At 50.9% G+C, this 22324-nt stretch overlaps 2 protein-coding genes across 3 annotated transcripts; one reads left to right on the top strand and one right to left on the bottom strand.

Annotated features, from left to right (window-relative positions):
• The first annotated feature begins 1272 nt into the window (after positions 1-1272).
• c22h8orf33 (chromosome 22 C8orf33 homolog) lies at positions 1273-8413 on the top strand. The gene is made up of 7 exons (XM_033040708.1): positions 1273-1348; positions 2446-2510; positions 3121-3208; positions 4015-4529; positions 5476-5566; positions 7018-7164; positions 8054-8413. Exons 2-7 carry the CDS (start codon positions 2502-2504, stop codon positions 8227-8229), a joined length of 1026 nt encoding a protein of 341 aa, XP_032896599.1. The 5' UTR covers positions 1273-1348; positions 2446-2501; the 3' UTR covers positions 8230-8413.
• A 3264-nt stretch (positions 8414-11677) lies between these two features.
• Positions 11678-21501, bottom strand: mcrip2 (MAPK regulated corepressor interacting protein 2). 2 transcript variants are annotated; one of them, XM_033040706.1, is made up of 5 exons: positions 21332-21501; positions 20632-20686; positions 16198-16328; positions 12925-13035; positions 11678-11880 (listed from the first exon to the last, which is right to left on the bottom strand). In XM_033040706.1, the coding sequence occupies exons 1-5, from the start codon at positions 21468-21470 to the stop codon at positions 11813-11815; spliced, it is 504 nt and encodes a 167-aa protein (XP_032896597.1). In that variant the 5' UTR covers positions 21471-21501; the 3' UTR covers positions 11678-11812. The 2 variants fall into 2 exon arrangements, with proteins under 2 accessions (XP_032896597.1, XP_032896598.1); XM_033040707.1 differs by lacking the exon at positions 21332-21501 and adding an exon at positions 20780-20928.
• Between the last annotated feature and the right edge of the window lie 823 nt (positions 21502-22324).

Here is a 22324-nt window from a genome sequence, read left to right as displayed (position 1 = left end):
CAACGTTTTTACACAAAGGATAGTAAGTATATAGAACAAGCTGCCAGAGGAGGTAGTTGAGGTAGGTATTATCACAACATTTAGACAGGTGCATGGATAGGATAGGTTTAGGGGAATATGGGCCAAATGCAGGCAGGTGGGACTGGTTATATATGGGACATGTTGGTCGGCATGGGCAAGTTGAGCCAAAGGTCCTGCTTCCACACTGTGATTCTGACTTTTCAGGCGGGAAGGATGCAACCAGTGGAGTTTCCTGAGGATCAGTTGTGGCCCTTAATTATTTACTATTTATATTAATGATCGCCCACTCTTCTTATCTGCAGGTGTCCCCAACCTAAAATGGTGTTTGTCCATTTCCCTTCACTGATGCTGCCTGAACCGTTGAATGTGGCTGTTTTGCTCAATATTCCAATATTCCAACAATCCCATGTGTCTCCATCTTTCTGCTATTTTCAAAGTTGCTGTTTAAATACTAGGAATTTTGTATAAATGTAGGTTAGCTTGACAATTTCAGCTCATTAACTCCCAATGACAGAGTCCTACTATGCCATTGGGAGTGTTTATGATTGTTTAATTAATGCAGAATGTAAAGGAGGGGGTGGGGTGCACAGCTCTTTTATTACACTGTCAGGATTTCTGAGTCAAATAAAAGTGGGGCTTTCTGATACAAAAAAAAAAAACACAATTCCTGGAACATAAAACCAACTTCTTTCCATCTACCGCAAAGAAGAGGTAAAAGACGGAAACGAGGAAGGTATGGAGGGGGGGGTGCTGTAATTACTGTAACTTGCACAGAAGATGAACAGAAATTCGTTGGTGTTTGGCGCTCAAAGATCATAGAGCGGAGCAAAGATCCCCGCTATAAGATCTTTGGAGCGGAGCGCTGGGGATCCGTGTGTTTCTCGCCTGTCCTTTCCTCTCTTTCATGGCCCAGAGCTGGTAGTTCCGTGGCATAACAATAAACTGTTTGTGCCTAGGTCAATGGCGAGTGGCGGAAGACTGGAAAGCGCACAATCTCCAGCCTGGGGGACGGATATGTGTGTAAAAAAAGCAAAGATCTTATAGCGGAGATCCCGCTATAAGATCTTTGTAAAAAAGTGTGTAGGAGTCTGAAGAAGGGTCTCGACCCGAAACGTCACCCATTCCTTCTCTCCAGAGATGCTGCCCAAAGATACTAGAGGAGCTCCGCTCTATAATCTTTGATGCTGCAAGTCCCACTGAGTTACTCCAGTTTTTTGCAAAGGTCGTAGAGCAGGGCGCTCTGCCATAAGATCTTTGGCTTTTTGTGTCTACGGACGGATATATGTGACGGGCTCCTGGCTGCTTCCGGAAGAGAGCCCAGGACACGGTGAGTAACCAAAGATTATAGAGGAGTATCTGTCCCCGTCTTTCTGAAGTCGCCGAGTCGCCCGCGCAGCAGATACATCGCGGGCCGGTATCTCCGGGAACCGCGGGCCCGCGACCTCAGAGGCCCGGAGTCGGGGCCTCCGCTCTGGTGCAGAGAGTTGTGGATGCAGCCCAGTCCACCACACAGAGCACACTCGCCACCATTAACACCATCTACACTTCACGCTGCCTCGGGGAAGCAACCGAGGATCACTCTCAAGGTCCGGACCTGCAACCTCGCCTGTCCATTCCCACCCCAGAGGCTGCCCGACCCGCTGTTACTCCAGTACATTCACATCCCGCTCATTCCATTTTCTCCCTGCCCTTGTCGAGTACAAAAATATGAGCTCGTACCACCAGATTCAAGAACAGCCTTTTTTCCTTTGTTATCAGGAGACTGAACCATCCTCTCATAAGCCAAGGATGTATTCCCGATCTCCCATCTTACCTCACAGCAGCCTTTGCAGTTTTTTTATCTGCACTTTCTCCGTAGCTGTAGCACTATATTTCGGCACTGTTACATTTCTCTCTGGCATTACCTGATGTATTCGTGCATATTGTGATTTGCCTGGATAATGTGCAACCCATGTTTTTCACTGTATCTCGGTACACGTGACAATACTAAATCAACATCAATTCCTGGTTTTGGTCCTCATCCCCAAAGCCTGCAGATTATTTACTCTGATAAACTTCTCCCTCTGTTGAGCATTTAAAACAATAAAGGGTTGCTCCAGGGTTGGCATTAGCATTGGCACCCTGGCCCTGCCTGAACTTGCTGGTGCTCGGATGACAGTTCAACTGGACAGATTACCTGTGAAGGGGTCTTGCGTCCACTTCCATATGTGATTCCAAAACAAAGGATGGTAGAGCTGCTGCCTTACAGCACCAGAGACCCGGGTTCGATCCTGACTGGGGTATTGTCTGTAGGATGTTAGCACGTTCTCCTCGAGACAGTGTGCGTTTCCCCCGGGCGCTCCGGTTTCACACTTGACTGAGAGATACAGCGTTACATGAAAGCAAAGTTGCTGCTATCGTTCACAAAGTTTTCTGTCCTTCCAGGAGCCCAGGCTGATCACTGGTCTTGGAGTGGGGTCAGAAGTTTTCTGAATATTTTGATGGAGGAGGTGAGTGCGTGAACATAATTACTGTTATCCCAGGCCATTAGCTTTCCCCCCTATAAAACTTGGCATCCAGCATGGGCAACCTGTAGACATCACTGTATTTTAAGGCAGGAGAGTACACACACCATTGGATGAGGTTGGCGTGAAGACGTCTCTTTTTAAATCAGAAATTTGTTCTACAAAATTTTCAGTTCTTCGTCAAAGTGTATTTTAATCCTACAGTATTACAATAAATGGGCCAATCCTGGGATGAAAGCTCAGAGTCACCACTGTAGTTAGTTCCGTCACATTTGGGTTGGCGTTTAAAGTAACACTGCCGTGTAATCAGTACATCTGCACTACATTAGAGCGCACGCTCTGCTGGTCTCTGCAAGTGCCTGCTTGATGCTTGCTGCATCTCCTAGGTCTCAGGATGAGTGTCAGACCCAGGCGGACCTCTACATCAGCATGTCACAGGGCTGAGGTTTGCCATGGCAATGGGTCAGGAGATGTGGGAAGAGGCCAAGGACAGATCTTGGTCAGGATGGTGGGAGTAAATGGTGATTAATCTCTCCTCCCAGTTCTGCCCTGCCTTTGCTCATAGCTCAGTTCGCCACAACGTCCTCTGTTACAGGTCCCTAAAGAGAGAGTGGAGGCAGCGCTGGATGAAGGTGTGGAGCAGCTGCAGGCTGATATCTGCCAGCTCATGGTGACAGCACAAGGTGAGTGCATGCATCATTGCAGCTGTTTCTCCCACTGACTCTTGTGGTGTGGTGGATCCCAAAATATCCCTCAATCTGGCCCACTCCCTCTAGATATCTTTGGACGTGCTCACCACCATCTCGCTGGTCCTCTGGTCCTCTGGTATCTTACTATACTATTTATCCTGAATTCTTTTAACTTGTTTATTTTAGAGATACAATATGGAAACAGGCCCTCTGGGGCCACCAAGTTCAATCTCCCGTTCACACTAGTTCTAGGTTATCCCACTTTCACACACTCCCTACACACTAGAGGCAATTTACAGAGAGCCAGTTAACCTACAAACCCACAGGTCTTTGGGATGTGGAAGGAAACTGGTGCACCCGTTGGAAACCCACGTGGTCACAGGGAGAACATGCAAGCTCCACGCAGACAGCACCTGAGGCCAGGATGGAGCCTGGGTCTCTGGCGCTGTGAGGCAGCAGTTCTACCTTCTGCACCACTGTGTCACCCATCTCCCTTCTACAAGAGTCTTGCCTTGCTGTCTTTGCTTTAAACCCTATTTGTCACATTTCTGCCCACCTGGCCAGTCCATAAATATCTTCTTACGAACTACAACCATCTCCCCGTCAACACCCCCTCACGGTCTCTGCATTTGCTTTGTGTTTCGTCGTGCTGAAAGCTTGGACAGTGATCCATGGGCCAGTGGGTTTATCGCAGGTGGTGACGTTAATGTAGACGGGACCCAGACTCTATGGGAGACTGAGCGGTAATCTTGTGGGGCTGATGCAGGAATGACATGTTTAATTATTTGTTCCCTCCACAGATCCGAGTCCGAGCTTTGTGGAGATTCAGCACCACGGTCTGGACAGCAGCAGTGTTGCCGAGCACCGCAGCTGCAGCCACCAGTGCAACGTCACCATTCCGGAGGGAGAGAGTGATGTCCCTGCGGTAACGCCGCCAGCTCAAGGGGTCGTAAGTTCCTGCCCCGGGGACTCTGGCACAGCACAGCAGGGTCGGAGCGGTGACACCAGTGATTGTCTTCCTGCTACTGGAGAGGAGCGGCCGCTCTGCAGCGAAGCAGCGAGCCAGCACGCTGAATTTAAGTTTAATTTTGCAATCCCTGAGGCAGGCGCTGGTGTTAGTCATACAGGAGAGTCAACGGCTGATCCCGCACCAAGTCAGCAGCTCGAGAATGTGGAAAGTACAGCTTCCAAATCCACGCGGAAGAAAAAGAAGAGAAACAGAACGCAGAACAGTAAAACCCAAGCTGGAATCCGCAAAGATCAGGAGCAGCCGAGCCAGAACAGTCAGGGGGAAGAGAGGAACAGCATGGGTCTGGTACGGAGACCGGGGCGAATCCCAGGGAACTCTGACTGGGAACAAACGAGTTGGGAGAGGCACCAGCCGGAATCCACTCGCCTGTTGACTCGACAATTAAGAAATAGGGAGTTGCATTTCTATAGCAACTTTCACCTCCCATTCACAAGAGCCCCAATACTTATACAGCGCATAAACAGGCACTTGTGCCCAATCTGTCCACGCCTGACTGAGTTAGTCTCACCTGCCCGCATTTGGCCCATATTACATGGATAGGACAGGTTTAGAACGATATGGGCCAAATGCAGGCAAGTGGCACTAGTTTGGATGGGACATGTTGGTAGTTGTGGGCAAGTTGGGCTAAAGGGCTTGTTTCCACACTGTATGAAGTTATATCCTTCTGAACCTTCACTGTCCGTGTACCTGTCAAAATGTCCTTTAAGCATTGTAATTGTACCCACCTCTAGCACTTCCTCTCGCAGCTCTTTCCGCATACCCACCACTCTCTGTGTAGAAAAAGTTGCCCCTCAGGTCTCCTTTACATTTGTCCCCTCTCACCTGAAGTCTATGCCCGCCAGTTTTTGACTGCAGTACAATGTACGTTGTCAGAGTCCTTGCTTAAGTGCAAGTGGACAATGTCTACCGCCCTCATCAATCCTCTTTAAAATTCAGAGATACAGCACGGAAACAGGCCCTTCGGCCCACTGAGCATGCCAACCACCAATCACCTGTAGCACTATCCTACACACTAGGAACAATTTACAATTTTACCGAATCAGTTAATCTACAAACCCGTACGTCTATGGAGTGTGGGAGAAAACCCATGCAGTCACATAGAAACTCCACACAGACAGCACCCATTGGCAGTGCAATTTGCTGGACGTTTCTCCCAGCTGGGGTTTGTGTGTTTCTTGTGATGCCTGTACCTTGAGTGTGCTGCTGTAACATCTCCTGTCTTCTCTCCCAGTCTCCGGAGGAGCAGCTCCAGCGAGAGGTGGACTGGTGTATCGAGCAGCTGAAGCTGGGACTGCAGTCCCAGAAAAACACAAAGAAACGAGGTGCGTTGCAGGATTCGGGAGTCAGCCAAGCTCACGGGGACTGGGTCAGTGCCCAGCCCTCGATCCTGCAAGATGCCCGTTACACAAACCGTCCCATTGGAGCCACACTTGGCCTACAGCGATCGAGTGCCCTTGTCCCGTGATCACACACCCTGCATCTTATCCATATCCCCGTAATCTTATCTCCTGTCATTGGTCCAGTTCCTTAAAATGCTGCTGTTGTGCCTGTATGGACCATTGAGTCATAGAGAGAGACACACAACCCTTCGGCCCACTCGTCCAACTTTGCAACTGAGCCAGTTCCTCTTGCCCGCATTTGGCCCCTATCCCTCTAAACCGTTCCTTTCTCTGTACAAGTGTTTTTCAAATGTTGTTATAGTACCTGCCTCAACTACCTTCTCTGGCAGCTCGTTCCATATACCCACCGGCCTTTGTGTGGAAAAAGTTGCACCTCGGGACCCTTTTAATACTTTCTCCCCTCACCTTAGGCCTGTGCTTTCTGGTTTTAGACCCCCGTCCTGAGAAAAACACCCTAACCTTGTCTGAGCCCCCATGATTTTATCATCACCCCTCAGGCCCAGTGTCATGGGATCAAGCTCTAAGTCCCAAACATTTGCCGATGCAATGGCTTCCTTAATGCCCTCCCCCCCCCCCCCCCCCCAAGTCTTTGACCCATCTCTTTCACCCCACGTTGCCTCTCTACACCACCTGAAGCCTTTGTGAATTTAAACACAGATTACGTCCCTTACCCCCGAGCATGTGGCTGAGTGCAGCCGGGTTTGAGCGGCATCTGGCGAGCTTGAGATCGCACCCTCTTTGTTGGATGAGATGCGGGATGGGACCGTGCGGGAGGGTTGTTGACGTCACCGGGGAAACTTCCCTGTCAGAGCGGGCACTGCCCCAGACCAGACTACCTTTAGGTTTATTACTGTCACACGTACCGAGGTACAGGGAAAAGCTTTGTTTTGCATCCAAACAGATCAGATAATACTATACGTGAATACAATCAAGTCAAACAGCAACTCTGAGGTAGCTTGACATCAGTGCAAAATGTACAATGACAAGAGCATGGTGGGAAATACAGATTGCAGAGTATAGTTCTCCGTATTGTAGCGCATCAGTTTCAGAGACAAAGTCTAATATCCATAATCTTCCCACCATAGTGTCATCTGCAAACCTGTAGCAGGAGGTAGAGCCCAATTTGGCCGCACAGAAGTTAATGTAGTTGGGGACATCCTTGCGGGGCACACGTGCTGAGAATTACTGTGGAGGATGTGTTGCCTGATATCCTCACTGACTGAGATCCATGGATTAGGGAGTCAAGCATCCAGTGGCAGAGAAGACCTGGTTCCTAGAGCCAGGGTTAGGCCAAGTGTTTGAGCCCGAGTAAGAGGCAGGGTATGGTTTGGGGTAAAGGATGAATGGATGTTGTGACCCGCTTTGTATTGCAGGCGAGGAGGCCGTCCGTGCACTGTGCACCTTGCACAGCAAGAGGGCGCCACTCGTCAAGAAGCGGCAGCTGATGAGATCCATGTTTGGAGACTACAGGAAGAAGATGGAAGAGGAGAGGCAGAAGCAGTTCAGGCTGATGCTGACAGGTGAGAGGAGGGTGGGCGGCCCTCGACATGGGAGAGGAGGGGCGGGGAGAGTGAACTAAGAGGGACATTGGTTCGCTAGTCGATCAACACGTGGCTTGATATCAGTTCAAAATGACAGAACATTTCCAGCCATGTACCAGAGACTAGCGATGAGAGGGCTGGAGGGTACGTCCATGCAGCGGGGAGCGCTGCTACCTCATCCCCAGGAACAATCCTGACCTGCAGGATTGTGTGGAGTTCTCCCCACCAGTTTCCTCCCATGATCCAAAGGAAAGCTAGTAGATGAATTGGCCAAAAGCATCAGAGTTGATGGGCAAGGAGAGGTGGGCTAAGTTCATAAGTTATAGGAGCAGAATTAGGCCATTTGGCCCATCAAGTCTGTCATGCAATCATGGCTGATCTATCATTCCCTCTCAATCCCATCTCCTGCCTTCTCTCCACAACCCCTGACACCCGTAATAATCAAGGATCAATCAATCTCTGCCTTAAATATCCATTAACATGGCTTCCACAACCGTCTGTGGCAATGAATTCCACAGATTCATCACCCTCTGAGTAAAGAAATTCCTCATCTCCTTTCTAAAGGTACGTTCTTTTACTCTGAGGCTACGGCCTCTGGTCCTAGACTCTCCCACTAGTGGAAACATCCTCTCCACATTCCCTCGATCCAGGCCTTTCACTATTCAACGAGTTTCAATGAGGCTTCCCCTCATCCTTCTGAACTGTAGCTAAGTTAGAGGGGGAGTGACGCACTGTCCCCACAGAGCCAGTGTGAATCTGATGGGCCAAATGGCCTGCTCCTGTGTTGTAAGGGAGCCTTGTTGTGTATGGTCAGGTGTTCTGCTGTGTGCGTTGTCAGCTGAGGCATTTGTAATTGTATTTCTTCCAGCTACAAAATCGGCCAGCATTAAACCAGTTAAAGAGCAAACCAGGAGCAAAGTGTTGGGGAAAATTGCAACAAAATCACCAGAGGTTGAGGCGGCCCCTGCATCGGGCTCCGTGAGTCCCGAGAAGATCACGGTCGAGGCAGGAGAGCCGGCTCCATTCCGGTTTAATTTCTTCTGAGCAACGGGTGAAGGGTGAACAAGGTGTGCAGCCTCAGAGCTCCCTCTTCACTCCCGAGGGTGAAGTAACAGATTCTCTTGGTGTGACCTATTCTGGTGCCCCTGGCAAAGTGAAGCCAGCAGAGTGATGTTGAAAGGCTACATGGAGAACAATAATTAGATAAATAAACTTGCTTTTATTTTCCTATCAGGTTTGATTTTTACACTTGCACAGGCTCAGAACAGCTGGTGGCCAGTCACACCTGGCCTGTGGTGCTCCAGTTTCCGACCACACTTCTCCCCGGAACCCAGTCCATGCACTACACATCCATCGCCTTCCCTCGGTTAAACCTAGTCCCGTTGTAAAAAACTACGTCCTGTTGCATCGTTTAAAAAAACATGAATAAATACACAGCTCAGTTTGTTCCAGGGCACTTGATTCTCACAGCCCACGGCCCTGCTTTTTCCCCAGGGTCACACACAGAGCGTGGCTCTAACTGCCCTGTGACGGTGCAATGCTGGAGACATCTCCACCGCTCCCTCCGACTTCAGAAAGCCCCAAATGCAACTCTGCTGTGGGAGGGAGAAGAGCAATCTGCAGCGAGGTAGCTTGACTTCAATACAAAATGCCTGAATATTATTCAGGACAAGGTACCAACAGACATTTTATTGGAAAATCTTAATGCAAAAATGACTTTTTGAGAGGGAATTAGTTAGTGTTGTTTCTCAAGCTGTTACCTGTAAAAGCAGGTCAGTGGGTGCTGGTTTACTAAATACTTTCAGTGAAGTAGCACACAAGATGTTTTGGACTGGTGGATAATATCTGCATGAATTTTGGATTAGATAACGGACAGAACAATATCAGTTCATCACCAAAACATTGGTTGTAAAACTGCGGCGGCTCTGGCAGAAACACTGGCAGCATCTTTGATAACGGGTGAAGTTGTGAAGACAGGAGGGCGGCTAATGATAACCATTATTTATAAAGGCAGCGAGGAGAAGTTGGGGAAGTCCAGGTTGGAGGTGATCCTGGGACAGGATCTACTGGCATTTGGAGTCGGAACTGATCGGGATGTTCAGCACGGCCGTGTGTGTGTGTGTGTTCGTAAATCTGTTGGAGGTTTTCTGAAAAGGTCAGATAAATGATTGGGCAGACCAGTGGGCATTGTCTGTGTGGGGCAGACCAGTGGGCATTGTCTGTGTGGGGCAGACCAGTGGGCATTGTCTGTGTGGGCCACACGTGGGCAGATGGGAGTAGCTTAGATAGGTATCTAGTTTGGCCCTGATTCCATGCTACCCATTCAAAGGCAAGAGCCTGGAAACCATTTGGTGTTCATTGGGTGTGTGCATTAATCAATGTACTGTACATCCACAGCAAGGAGGTGGAACGTACACAGTACATCAGCTGCAAAACAAAGCGACGCGTGTGCAGGAATAGGCAGCATTGAGGAAGGAGTTGGTAACACTCAGTCCAGCACCATCAGTCAGCAGATAAAGGGTCCCAAAGAAAAGCTGGCCCTGTCCCCTGTACTAAATGATTACAGAGTTAATGGGAACCCCCATGGCACAATGGTCCCCTCATCCCGTGCAGTGGAGAGTGACGGGGCGGGATCCCCACATTTCTGCTGCTTTGGTTTGATCGGGTTGGACTGCCAACCACGGGAGCTTGGTCCAATGTCCCTGAGCCCCAGCCAGCCGTTGGGCCTGGGGAGGGTGTGAAGTCACACTGGGCCAAGCTGTAGAAGACCGTGACTCAATACTCAGGACTTGAGGTCCTGAGCTATAGGGAGTGGTTGAGCAGGCTAGGGATCCATTGAGTGCAGGAGGATGAAGGGTGATCTGACAGAGGTGTATAAAATCATTGGATAGATCGGGTAAACACACAGAGTCTCTTGCCCAGAGTTGGGGAATCAAGAACCAGAGGAGATAAACAAATGTGCTGGAGAAACTCAGCGGATGCAGCAGCATCAATGGAGCGAAGAAAATAAGCAATGTTTCGGGCCGAAACCCTTCTTCAGACTGAAGTCTCAGACTCGACTGAAGAAGGGTTTTGGCCCGAAACGTTGCCTATTTCCTTCGCTCCATAGATGCTGCTGCACCCGCTGAGTTTCTCCAGCACTTTTGTCTACCTTCGATTTTCCAGCATCTGCAGTTCCTTCTTAAACAAGAACCAGAGGACATGGGTTTAAGGTGAGAGGGGGAAGATTTAATAGGAACCTGAGGGGTAACTTTTTTTACACAGTTGGTGGGTACTATCGCAATGTTGAAGTAACATTTAGACAGGTACATGGATAGGATAGATTTAGAGGGATATGGACCAAACGTGGGCAAGTGGGACTAATGTAGCTGGCACGTGGTCTACTGGCATTTAGAGGGGCAGGACTGATAGGGCTGGTATCCACGACTTTAAACCCCTCAGCTGTGGGTAACGGGGACAGCCGGCCAGTGATCCCCAGGGTGGGGGCGCTGCAGGTGAATGTTCCACTGCCATTCCCAGACCTCTGCTCCGTCCACACTGACCAGGTCGCCGGTCAGCACAACAGCGGCCTGCTGGGCAGCTGCAGGGGGCGGAGCGGTCACTCAGCGACCGAGGGAGGGGGAAGCTGACGGTGACGAAGGGTGCGGGCAGTGCAGGGTCTAGGAGAGGATACCCGTTCACCAGCTCCCCGTTCACTGCACAAGATTCAATAGGAACCTGTGGGGCAACTTTTTCACTCAGATGGTGGTGGGTATATGGACGAGCTGCAAAGGGAGGTGGTTGAGGCAGGTACTGTAACAACTTTTAAAAGACAATTAGACATGTAGAAACGGAATTGCAGATGCTGGTTGACAAGCAAAAAGTGCTGGAGTACCTCAGTGGGTCAGGCAGCATCTCTGGAGAAGCTGGATAGGTGATGTTTCTTAAGTCTGATGAGTACATGGATAGGAAAGGTTTAGAGGGATATGGGCCAAGTGCTGGCAGGTGGGACTAGTGTAGATGGTGCCCCTTAGTCAGCAGGGACGAGTTGGGTCGAAGGGCCAGTTTCCGTACTGTGTAACTCTAGGACAATAGCACAATGCGCGGCATTTACAAAACAGGAATTTCTTGGTTACAAGCAGAACGACGGGAGGAACGAACGTGGAGAGGAGGCGAGAAACAGGGCGAGAAATGAGAGTTAAATGTGGAGAGGCAGCAGGCGTGTGTCACAATGTTCCCAGGTGGTCTGCTGCTGTTGATCGAGGACGGAAAGGTGCCGCTTGTTCACGACTCGACATCTCCTGGACTTTGTGAGGATCCTCGCTGTTCATCGAGGTGTAGACCGCTCCAGCCAGGCATGGTGGTCCGTGGGATGCTGCGTGTGGACAGGCACCAAATTAACACGCCAAGAGACGTGGTCTGAAGCGTGTGGAGATAACTGATCGCCTCGCTAAAAACGCACGGCTTAAGGCAGCGATTGGCACCAAATCAAAGCAGAGGTTGAAGGCCGAAGGTCACTGCCAAACATATAAGTTTATTTGTTTTTTACAGAAACGTCTTTGCTTTGTGTGAATCGTTGAGGGTGGAGGGATAGATGAGGAAACGGCAGAGGCACTGGCTGTGTTCTTCTCCCGTCAGACACTTGCCTCTAGGAGTTCTGAATGTTGGCCAAGAACTGCTTTGCCCACCACTCCTCCAGGTCGATCGGAACAAAGTCTACAAAACCAGAGTAGGAAGTGTATCAACGGAGCACATCCCAGGCTCAGACACAGAATGAATCTCCCTCTACACCACCCCATCACACATTCCCGGGGACAAACGCAGAGTGAAGCTCCCTCTACACTGTCCCATCTCACACGGGGCAAGCAGGGATTGGATGCCAAGACCCCCTCACCTCTTGTGCTTTCCTCAATCACTATCCGTCATGCAAGCCCCAACATTATTCCTCCGGTGATGGACAGAGGGGAAGGCAGTGTCGGCCCTCTGCAGCCCACACCCTGTGCCTGGGCTGGGGTCACTGCCATGTGTGTCTCTGCCACAGTCTCAGCTCAGAGAATCGGCCAAGGACAGCTCCGGTCTCTCACTGAGTGGCCCAGGGCCTTGTCAATGCTGATAGTCATTGGCCTTCCCCTCCAACCACCTTTTATCTCTTCTCCAATATTTTTAAAACTAATAAAGAAAAACAAAACTCTCCACTTTAACCCTGACATGGGCCATGACTCAGCAAAGCTGCCTCAGTCAAGTCACAAGGCTGTGACTCCAAGCCACACTCGTCATTACTTAATATTAGATGTAAAATTGCTGGCAACTGTTCTGGAAAGTTTCTGGAAGCAGTGCAGCGGGTAGAGCTGCTGCCTCACAACTCCAGTGATCCGGGTTTGGACCTGGCCTCGGGTGCTGTCTGTGTGGAGTTTGCACGTTCTCCCTGTCTCCATGCGGGTTTCCTCCGGGCGCTCCGGTGTCTTCCCACATCCCAAAGACATTCTGGTGGGTAACTCGCCCCCGGGGTAGGTCAGTGGCAGTAGGATCGGTGATGGGATGCGAGGAAGATTCACTTTTAGTTTTTGGAGTTGCAGCATCTGCAGCTGTTGTGGTTTCCCCTTAACTCCCACTCCCCCTGCTGCCTCTGGCACGGCCATTTCCTTAACTCTTTATTTTGTTCTCCCCAACTCCTTTATTTCCTGCACACTGTGGGAGGTGCGGGTAGTTTCACTGCTCAGGGCGCCGTGGGGAGTGGAGAGGGGCACCGACCAGACTTACTGCTCAGGTTCTGGCTGGGTGATTTTTCCACGTACTCCACTGCCCCGCAAGGTCGCTGGCCGTTCTCAGAATGCCGGCTGGCCAGCAACTCCTCCTCCACCTGTTGCCAGGCTGCGAGAGAGAGAGAGAGAGTCTTGTCACGAGGAGCGAGACATGGTGGGAGACAACAGCAGGAAGGGTGCAGGGGGAAGGTTAGAACATAGAATGGTACAGCACAGGAACAGGCACCTCCTTACATTCCTGGCTAGTCTTTCCTCAGTTTCTCTTTATCATCTTTTTGTCCACTTCTGCTGGATTCTATCTATCCAGTTGTCACACTTATCGCTAACCACCCTTAATCCTCTCAACTGAACAACCCCGACCCCCTTTATACTCCTTCAAATCATTCCTTCAAACTGGAATATAATTTTTCAACCAAGAACATTTGCCATTGCCTGCCGACTGTCTTTCCTGCAGCCATACAGCACGGAAACAGGCCATTCGGCCCAATTCATCCATGCTTGCAAACTAGTCTTTGTCTGGCATTAAACTTTATCTTGCACTAAACATTATTCTCTTGATCTTATATGTGTACACTGTGGGCGCCTTGATTGTAACCATGTGCAGTCTTTTTCCTGACTGGATAGCGCACAACAAAAAGTTTTTTTGCTGTACCTCGGTACACATGACAATAATAAACAGAACCTTTGTGCTAATCCATCTCCCCACTCTACTGTAGCTCACTTTGTCCTTGTCCTGTTGTAACATATGTAAAACACAGTTGTTTCCAGCCTAGACTTCTTACACACACGCTGAACACTACATTTCAGGGTCACTAGTCCCTAGGGGATGTTTTTCTCGGAGATTGTCTTATTAAACCAGCCTCGTTATCCATTCCCACATCCAAGGCCAACTCCCTGCTTGAACCTTGAGTGGTTCTACCTGTTGAGCAGACAATTTGCATTTATCAAACTCTGGAATGCTGGAGGCTGAGGGGAGAGCTGATAGAATTATGAGGGGGTAGACAGTAAGAACGTTTTCCCCAGGGTGGAAATGTCAAAGACTGCAGGGTGCAGCATTAAGGTGAGAGGAGGAAAGTTGGGCCAGGCCCAGGGGACTAGTTTGGTTGGGGGTCTTGGTGTGGATGATTGGGCCAGAGGGCCTGTTTCTGTGCTATACGACTCAGACTCTCGAAGCACAGGCTGTCAGAGTGCTGGTAACTGGACCGTACCCAGTCTGTAGTTGGCCCGCACACACAGCTCCTCCACACTGACTACACTTGCTTCAGTCCACTCCACAGCCTGCACTCTAAACATAGAAAAACAATATGAACGGACGTTTCTCCACAGAGAAAGTTAGCATCCATCCACAAGTGACCTTTTAAACTTCTGAACTGAAATTATTTTTCTGCTGGGTTTAATTATTGATCAGTTTGCTAAGCATCTGTCCCACAGCCCCAGATTAACTGCGTGTGTGTGTCATAGTCATAGTCATACAGCAGAGAAACAGGTCCTTCGGTCCAAGTCATCTATTCCGACCAAGATGCCCCATCCACGCCATCTCCACCTGCCCACATTTGGTCTATATCCCACTGATCCTTTCCTATCCATTTACCTGTCTAAATGCCTTATAAATGTTGTTACGGTAACAGCCTCAACTACCTCCCCTGGCAGCTCGTTCGATATACCCAACACCTGTGTGAATATGTTGTCTCTCAGGTTCCTATTAAATCTTTCCTCTCTCACTGTAAACCTATGCCCTCTGGTTCGTGATTCCCCTACTCTGGGTAAAAGACTGTGCATTCACCCTATCTATTCCCCTCATGTGTCTTCACTTTTCTGACTTTTGGCCATTCCCATGGGTTTAAGGCCGCTGCTCTCTCCCTATGTCCCTTTCCACTTGGACAGGTGGGCTGAGGAATGGCAAATGGAGTTTAATGCAGATCTTTGTTGCGTTTTGGGCAGACTAACAAGGGCAGTGAATGGGAGGGCCCTGGGGAGTGTTGTAGAACAGTGAGATGTAGGTGCAAGTACATATCTCCTTGAAGGTGGCAATAGTGGTAGATAGGGTGGCCAAGAAGGCTTTTGGCACATTGGTCTTCATCAGTCAGGGTATTGAATATAAAATGTGGGATGTTATATTACAGTTTTACAAGATATTGGAGAATATCTAAATTTGGAATATTGTGTTCAGTTTTAGTTACCCTGGTATGGGGATGTTAAGCTGGAAAGAGTGCAGAGATTTATGAAGATGTTGGCTGGACTTGAGGCCTGAGCTATAGAGAGAGGTTGGGTAGGCAAGGACTTTATTACTTGGCGTGCAAGAGGCTGAGGGGCGATCTTACAGAGGTGTATAAAATCATGAGGGGGAATAGATAGGATGCATGAGGCAACCCCTTAGCGATGGGAAAGTCTGTAAGTGCCGAGACTGGCAACAGGCGGGTGTAACGCTGGGTCATGTGAAGTACGGGAGGTGCTTTAAGGAAAGTAGATGTAAAGCAAGATGCCAAACTAGTCGAACAATTCGCAAATCAGCTGTGATTGAAAGGATAAAGTATCGGGCGAAAGTATCACATTGAATCAGTTTCCAACTCGATAAGTCAGGGCCGTTAATGATTAAAACTCTGCAACTAACAAATATTAACCCGTGCGAGAGAGGGGAAGAGGCACAGGCCATAGGTCCATGTGGCCAGGCATTTCACTGCAGCTAAACCACCCCCCACCAAGACCATCGGCCCGACGGTCCATGACAGGAGTGGACTGGATGGGACAAGACTGGACGGGGTCAGGAGGGGATAGAAGGGCCACAGGGTCTACCGTCCCAACACCAGGCCTTCCAGTTGCCAGCACTGAGGGGCGAGGACAAGTCAGGTGAGGAGAGTCACACACACACTGGACCATGGCTGCTCATGCACTGAGGTCAAACAACGAGCTGCATTTATCGGGGACTCTCCTGAGTTGGGGTGTGAGACAGGGTAACCCACCAGGGAGAGACTGAGCCGCTGGGAGCAGAGGAGGGGGCCATAGACTCCTCCTGAACTGGCTGTGTGAAATACAGATTGTTGTTCCTTGACGTCTGCCCATGGAGCGGGAGGGGGGTTAGTGGAAATGGGAGGGGGCAGGGCTAGGCAGTAGGGGGTGGAGGTGGAGGGGTCCCGGAGGGGCAGAGAGGGGATGGAGGACAAGGGGGAAAGCAGCCACGTGGGAGGTGTGTGTGTGTGTGTGGAGCAGGGTAGGAGAGGGGGGCAAGGCAGGGGGTCGGGGGAGGTCTCTCAGTCGCGGCCACCCTCCTTACCCTGGTAGACAAAGCGAACGTTCTCCTCGTGTGCCGGCGTGTGTTCCTCGTCCTCTCGTGTCTCGGTGACCCCCGGCGACGCGTAACGCTTGCCCGTCACTCGGTTGAAGACCAGTCTGGGGGCCGGGCCGCTGGGGGAGAGAGAGAGACAGGGTGACCACCAGGAGGAGACCGAGCCAGCGGAGGAGAGACTGACCCACCGGGAAATAGACTGAGCCAGTAGGAGTGGAGGAGCAGCCAAGACTCCCCCCACACCAACTGCATGAACACCTCCCTCACAGAAGACACAAAGTGCTGGAGTAACTCAGCGGGTCAGGCAGCATCTCTGGAGGACATGGATAGGTGACGTTTTGGGTCCGGATCTCGTCAGACTAGTAGGTGCCCAAGAGCTGTCTATCTTTGATACAATCCAGCATTTGCAGTACTTTGCATCTACACCTCCCTCCCAGACCCTGGTCTCAATGGGTAGAGCGTGACAGGGGTGGTGGGGGGAGGGGGGTGGACAGCACCACCACCAGATTCAGGAACAGCTTCATCCCCACCAGACTACAGAAGCGTCCTCTCAAGCTACGCTGCAGTCCTAATCTCCCAACCTACCTCATTGCGAACTTTGGACTTTTCCTCTGTAACTGTAATGCTGTAACATTATATTCTGCCCTCTGGTATTTTTCGCTTTGCACTACCTGTTGTACTGTATGCGGTTTGATTGTACTTGTGTATGGTGTAATTTGGGTGGAGAGAGCACAAACAAAGGTTTTCACTGTATCTCGGTCCACGTGACACAACAAACCAACCCTGTAGTTCCAGCCCTGCTCGAGTATCAACGACTCTGGCCCACAGCAACGAACACACCCCCTTGAAGCAGCGGCAGCAGGCAGAGGCCAGAGGGCCAGTTGGGTAGATGCCACAACCCCGGCAGGGTGGGCCTGCTACTGGCTCCAGCTCAGCCCTCAGTGGTGTCTGAAGAAGGGTCCCGACCCGCAACGTCACCTCTCCGTGTTCTCCTGAGCGCTGCCTGACCTGCTGAGTTATTCCAGCACTTTGTGCCTTGGGTGGTGTCACCCTGAGCGGGAGCACTCACTGTCCAAAGTCCTGGATGTTGTTCAAACTCCCCAGGAAGGGGCTGGGTCCGTGGGCAAAGCTGAGGGCAGGGGTTTGTGTCCCATGGGAAGTCCACTCATCGTTCTCGTCACCCACTCAAATCAAACCAAATATAGCACAGTGGCGCAGCGGGTAGAGCTGGTGCCTCATGGCAGCAGAGACCCGGGTTCGATCCTGACCTCGGATGCTGTTTGTGTGGAGTTTGCACGTTCTCCCATGTGACCGCATGGGTTTCCTCCCACAACCAAACGCCGTGCGGGTTTGTAGGTTAATCGGCCCTCTTTAAATTTCCCCGAGTGTGTAGGGAGTCAATGAGAAAGTGAGATAACATAGAACTGATGTGAACGGGTGATTGATGGTCAGCGTGCTCAGTGGGCTGAGGGACCTATTTCCATGCTGTATCTAGGCTAAACTAAACTAGACTGTACTGTTCCATTATGATAGCTGTTTCTGGGGTTGTTTGGCCAAACATTTGTCCACCCAACATATCTGGATGGAGTCAGTTTGTTTGCAAATCCAGCTTTCCCCATGGACTCAAGAGTTGATTTTTCCAGGAACTTCATCGAGCTGGGCCTAAGGTCTATGACCCCAACCTATGAGTCAAAGGGACCTCACTGGCAGCGCCAGGACCTGGCAGGCAGTGGGACCGGTGTGCACCGCTGGCGAGGACCAGTCACCCAGTGATGCAGAGGTAGGCGGTGAGCGGACACTGACGGCCATGGAGCTGGTCAGTCAGTGAATGTGTCGGCACAGAACCAGAGTGAACAGGGGCCTGGGGCAAGTCAGTCAGTGAACGTTCGTGGCAGCCAGCAGCCCAGCACAGTCACGAGGCCAAGGGCAGTAACACCGACAGCCAAGGTCGGGCAAGTCACTCGGGAGTGGGAGCTCAGAAATGGACTTTGGCCCTGACTGCAGCCTCTAGGCTGGTTAACGATCCCACTGGCTCACGTGGAACAAGGCAGTTGTGTGGCATTCGTTAACTGGCCAGGCTCGGCGACTCTCCCATCCCCTACCCTCACCATCCACTCTCCCCTCCCCTACCTTCACCGTCCACTCTCCCCTCAAGGTTCACTCTCATAAGTTCATAAATCATAGGAGGAGAATTAGGCCATTCGGCTCATCAAGTCTACTCTGCCATTCAATCATGGCTGATCTATCATTCCCTCAACCCCATTCTCCTGCCTTTTCCCCATAACCCCTGACACCCATACTATTCAAAAATCTGTCAATCTCTGCCTTAAAAATACCCGCTGACTTGACCTCCACTGCCATCTGTGGCAATGAATTCCACAGATTCACCACCCTCTGACTAAAGAAATTCCTCTTCATCTCCTTTCTGAAGCTATGTCCCCTCCCCTCGCGGTGACTGACGGATTCACATTTAAACCACATCACATCGATTGTCCCCTCACAATTTATCACCCCAACCCAACTCTGATTACAGGTTGCCCAACCAACCTCATTGAACAGTCATTGGAAACATTTGCAGGATACTCCATAAATCTATTCTGTATCTGTTCTGTCCCTGCCCTGGGAGAATGTGATGGGAGGGCGTGAAGGAAGCTTCACTCTCTTTGACCCTGGGAGTACATTATTGGTCAGAGTAGAGGGAGCTTCACTCTGTGTCTGACCTTCGGAGTGTGTGATGGGTCAGTACAGAGGGAGCTTCACTCTACATCCAGTCTTGGGTCATACAGTGCCCTCCATAATGTTTGGGACAAAGACCCATCATTTATTTATTTGCCTCTGTACTCCACAATTTGAGATTTATAATAGAAAAAATCACATGTGGTTAAAGTGCACATTGACAGAATTTATTAAAGGCCATTTTTATACATTTTGGTTTCACCATGTAGAAATTACAGCAGTGTTTATACATTAACCACTTTAACCACATGTGGTTTTTTTCTATTACAAATCTCAAATTGTGGAGTAATATTATTCCAATGAATTAGATCATAAAGCTTTGAGAAAGAGTTTGTAATCTGTGATAGTGAACATATCTGTAATCAAAAGCCAATAGTTCAAAGTGCACTGATCCTGTCAATATTGTGGTGGGTTGTAAAACAATAAACTACAGACTGTAAAACTTGTGAATGAAAGGATTTTAGAACTGATTTGGATCATAATTAGAGGCAGAATTAAGCCATTCGGCCCATCAAGTCTACTCTGCCATTCAATCATGATTGGTCTATCTTTCTCTCTCAACCCATTCTCCTGCCTTCTCTCCACTTCCATCAATCCTTTAAAACCATAACAATTCAAAAACGTGTCAATCCCCGTTTTAAAAAAATCCAATGACAAATTCACCACACTCTGGCTAAATAAATTTCAGCTCAGGGTTTGATGCTGGATAACCGGTGAAACAGTTAGTGCCCACACAGATGATCGATGTTTCGGGTTGGACTCTACACCTCCAGCACCCGTCACCTCGTCCATCCATCAACCAAATCACCAACCAACCAACCTGGTCCTGGGCCACCTCCATCTCTTCCCTTCTCCTCAGTGTTTCTATGGGACCCCCCACAGCTGTAGGGCCCACACTTTGCTTCCTGCAAGAACTCGAGCCCCTTTGTCACCGCTTTCCCAGCCAGACTTCAGATGTGCCGTCTCTCTCTCTAACTCTCTCTTCTCTCAGCCATCCTCCTGGTTAAGGATCGACTTACTGTTACTGTCGGGCAAGGGGCTACAGTTTAGTTTAGAGACACAGAGGGAAACAAGCTCTTTGGTCCCCCGAGTCCGCGCCAGTCATTGATCACCCGTTCACACTAGTTCTATATTATCCCATTTTCACATCCACGCCCTGCATACTAGGGTCTATAAATATAGAGGTCAATTAACCTGCAAACCCGCACGTCTTTGCGATGTGGGGGGAAACCGGAGGAAACTCACGGGGTCACAGGGAGTACGTGCAAACTCCACACAGACAGCACCCGAGGTCAGGATCGGACCTGAATCCCTGGGGCAGGGGCACGGGGCAAGGGCAGGGCGTTCAATGACAGAGCTCCCGGTGTCCGGGCGGGATCTGCCCGCCGGGCCGGTGTCCGGTTGTCGGGCGGGGGTCGGTGTCCCGGGACCCGGCAGTGCCGCACAGACTGTTGCAGCCGCCACATGGTCGCCCGGGGAGGAGCCGGCGTGAAGGTCACATTTACTCCCGGCGCTGCGGCTCCGATCCACCGGGCGGGCAGACTGCGCTTGTCCTGCCCGGACCGGCCCGTCCCACCCCGGGCTCGTGTGTCACCTTCACCGCAAGGTCATCGGGGTCGGAGCCCCCCCCCCCCCCCCCCCCCCCCCCCCCGGTCTCCGCCGCTGCCCGGGACCACCTGGTCTCACCTTTCCGTCTGCTTCAAGTCGCAGCCGGGCTTGGCTTCGATCTGCTGGGACGGACCTGCGGGGGAGAGAGAGGCAGAGAGTGAGTCCCGGTCCCATCTCCCGGTCTCCCGGTCTCCCGGCGCCCCCTCCCCCCGGTCCCAGCTCCTACCCGTCCTCCGCTGCGTGGCCAGCCGGCTGGGCCCGCGGGTGATCGTGTACATGGTCCGTTCGCAACGCGCTCCAGTCCCGGCCGCCGGGCGGGCAGGCGCCGCCTCCCGGGGCCGCTTCCCGGGATCCGCCCCACTCCCGGCCGGAGCCGGCCCCCCACCGGGACCTCCCCTCCCCTCCCCTCCCCTCCCTCCGGGATCAGGCAAAGGACAAGGCAATGACAAGTCGAATTTAACTTGCACAAGTGTGAAGGTCAGCATAGCTGCGGTGGGCCGAAGGGCCTGTTTCGATGCTGTACAACTCTAACCTCGCACTTCATTCAGGGCCGCCAGCAAAGATCCTACAGATCCTATCTGAAGAAGGGTTTCAAAGATCCAAAGATCCTATCTGAAGAAGGGTTTCGGCCCGAAACGTCGCCCGTCTGAAGAAGGGTTTCGGCCCGAAACGTCGCCTATTTCCTTCGCTCCATAGATGCTGCTGCACCCGCTGAGTTTCTCCAGCATTTTGTGTACCTAAGATCCTACAGCAAGCTCTTTGGCCACCAGCCTCTCACCTCGCTCCTCACCCGGGAGATCCAAACCCGGCCGGAGCCACTCAGCACGGGGGGTCACCTCTATGCGGCTCACGGTGGGTAAATGTAACTGGCGGTGGAGAAGGGGGGAAGTCTGGATTGTGACCTTGTGTGTTAACATGGAACAGAACAGCACAGGAACAGGTCCTTCGGGCCGCAATGTCTGTGCCGAACATGATGCCAAAATAAACGGATCTACTCAGCCTGACCCATATCCCTCCATCCCTTGAATATCTAAAAGCCTCTCAAACACCAGACGTCTGCCTCCACCACCACCCCTGGCACTCACCACCCTCTGTGACAAAAACATTTCCCCTGCACATCTCCTTTAAACTTTACCCCTCTCACCTTAAAGCTATGCCCTCTAGTTTTTGACATTTCCACCCTGGGGAAACAAGTTCTGTCTATTCTATATATCCCTCTCATCATTTTATATACTTCTATCAGGTCTCCCCGCAATCTCCAGTGTTCCAGAGAAAACAATCCAAGTCTGTCTAACCTCTCCCTGTAGCTGAAACTCTCTAATCCAGGCAGCATTCCGATTAACCCTCTCAGCACCCTTTCGTAAGCCTCTACATCCTTCCTGTAACAGGGTGACCAGAACTGCCCGCAATGCTCCAGGAGTGGCACAGTGGGCCGATGGGCCTGTTTCTGTGCTGTGTGGCTTTATGACAGCAGGATATTACTGCAACTGCCCAGACCCAATACCCAGACTTCCCTAACCATCTTTGGCCTCACAGCGCCAGAGACCCGGGTTTGATCCTGACTACAAGTGTCTGTACGGATTTTGTACGTTCTCCCAATAACTGCATGAATTTTCTCTGGGTGATCCAGTTTCCTCCCACATCCCAAAGACATGCAGGTTTGTGGATTAATTGGTTTCTGGTAAATTGTCCTTAATGTGTAGGACAGAACTAATGTACAGGTACACAAAATTGCTGGAGGAACTCAGCGGGTGCAGCAGCATCTATGGAG

This window comes from Amblyraja radiata, chromosome 22 (genome assembly GCF_010909765.2).
Source record: "Amblyraja radiata isolate CabotCenter1 chromosome 22, sAmbRad1.1.pri, whole genome shotgun sequence".
NCBI classification, from domain to species: domain Eukaryota; kingdom Metazoa; phylum Chordata; class Chondrichthyes; order Rajiformes; family Rajidae; genus Amblyraja; species Amblyraja radiata.
This window is presented reverse-complemented; position numbering and strand designations above follow the sequence as displayed.

What these genes read in the sequence shown, in the direction of transcription:
- c22h8orf33 (XM_033040708.1), top strand. An exon ending in GAAAAACACAAAGAAACGAG is followed by an intron (nt 5,567 to 7,017) that starts GTGCGTTGCAGG and finishes TTTGTATTGCAG; the next exon opens with GCGAGGAGGCCGTCCGTGCA. An exon ending in GTTCAGGCTGATGCTGACAG is followed by an intron (nt 7,165 to 8,053) that starts GTGAGAGGAGGG and finishes TATTTCTTCCAG; the next exon opens with CTACAAAATCGGCCAGCATT.
- mcrip2 (XM_033040706.1), bottom strand. Translation starts at nt 21,470, where the DNA reads ATGTTAACACACAAGGTCACAATCCAGACTTCCCCCCTTCTCCACCGC. An exon ending in CGTTCGCTTTGTCTACCAGG is followed by an intron (nt 13,036 to 16,197) that starts GTAAGGAGGGTG and finishes TCTCTCTCGCAG; the next exon opens with CCTGGCAACAGGTGGAGGAG. An exon ending in ACCCAGCCAGAACCTGAGCA is followed by an intron (nt 11,881 to 12,924) that starts GTAAGTCTGGTC and finishes CTGGTTTTGTAG; the next exon opens with ACTTTGTTCCGATCGACCTG.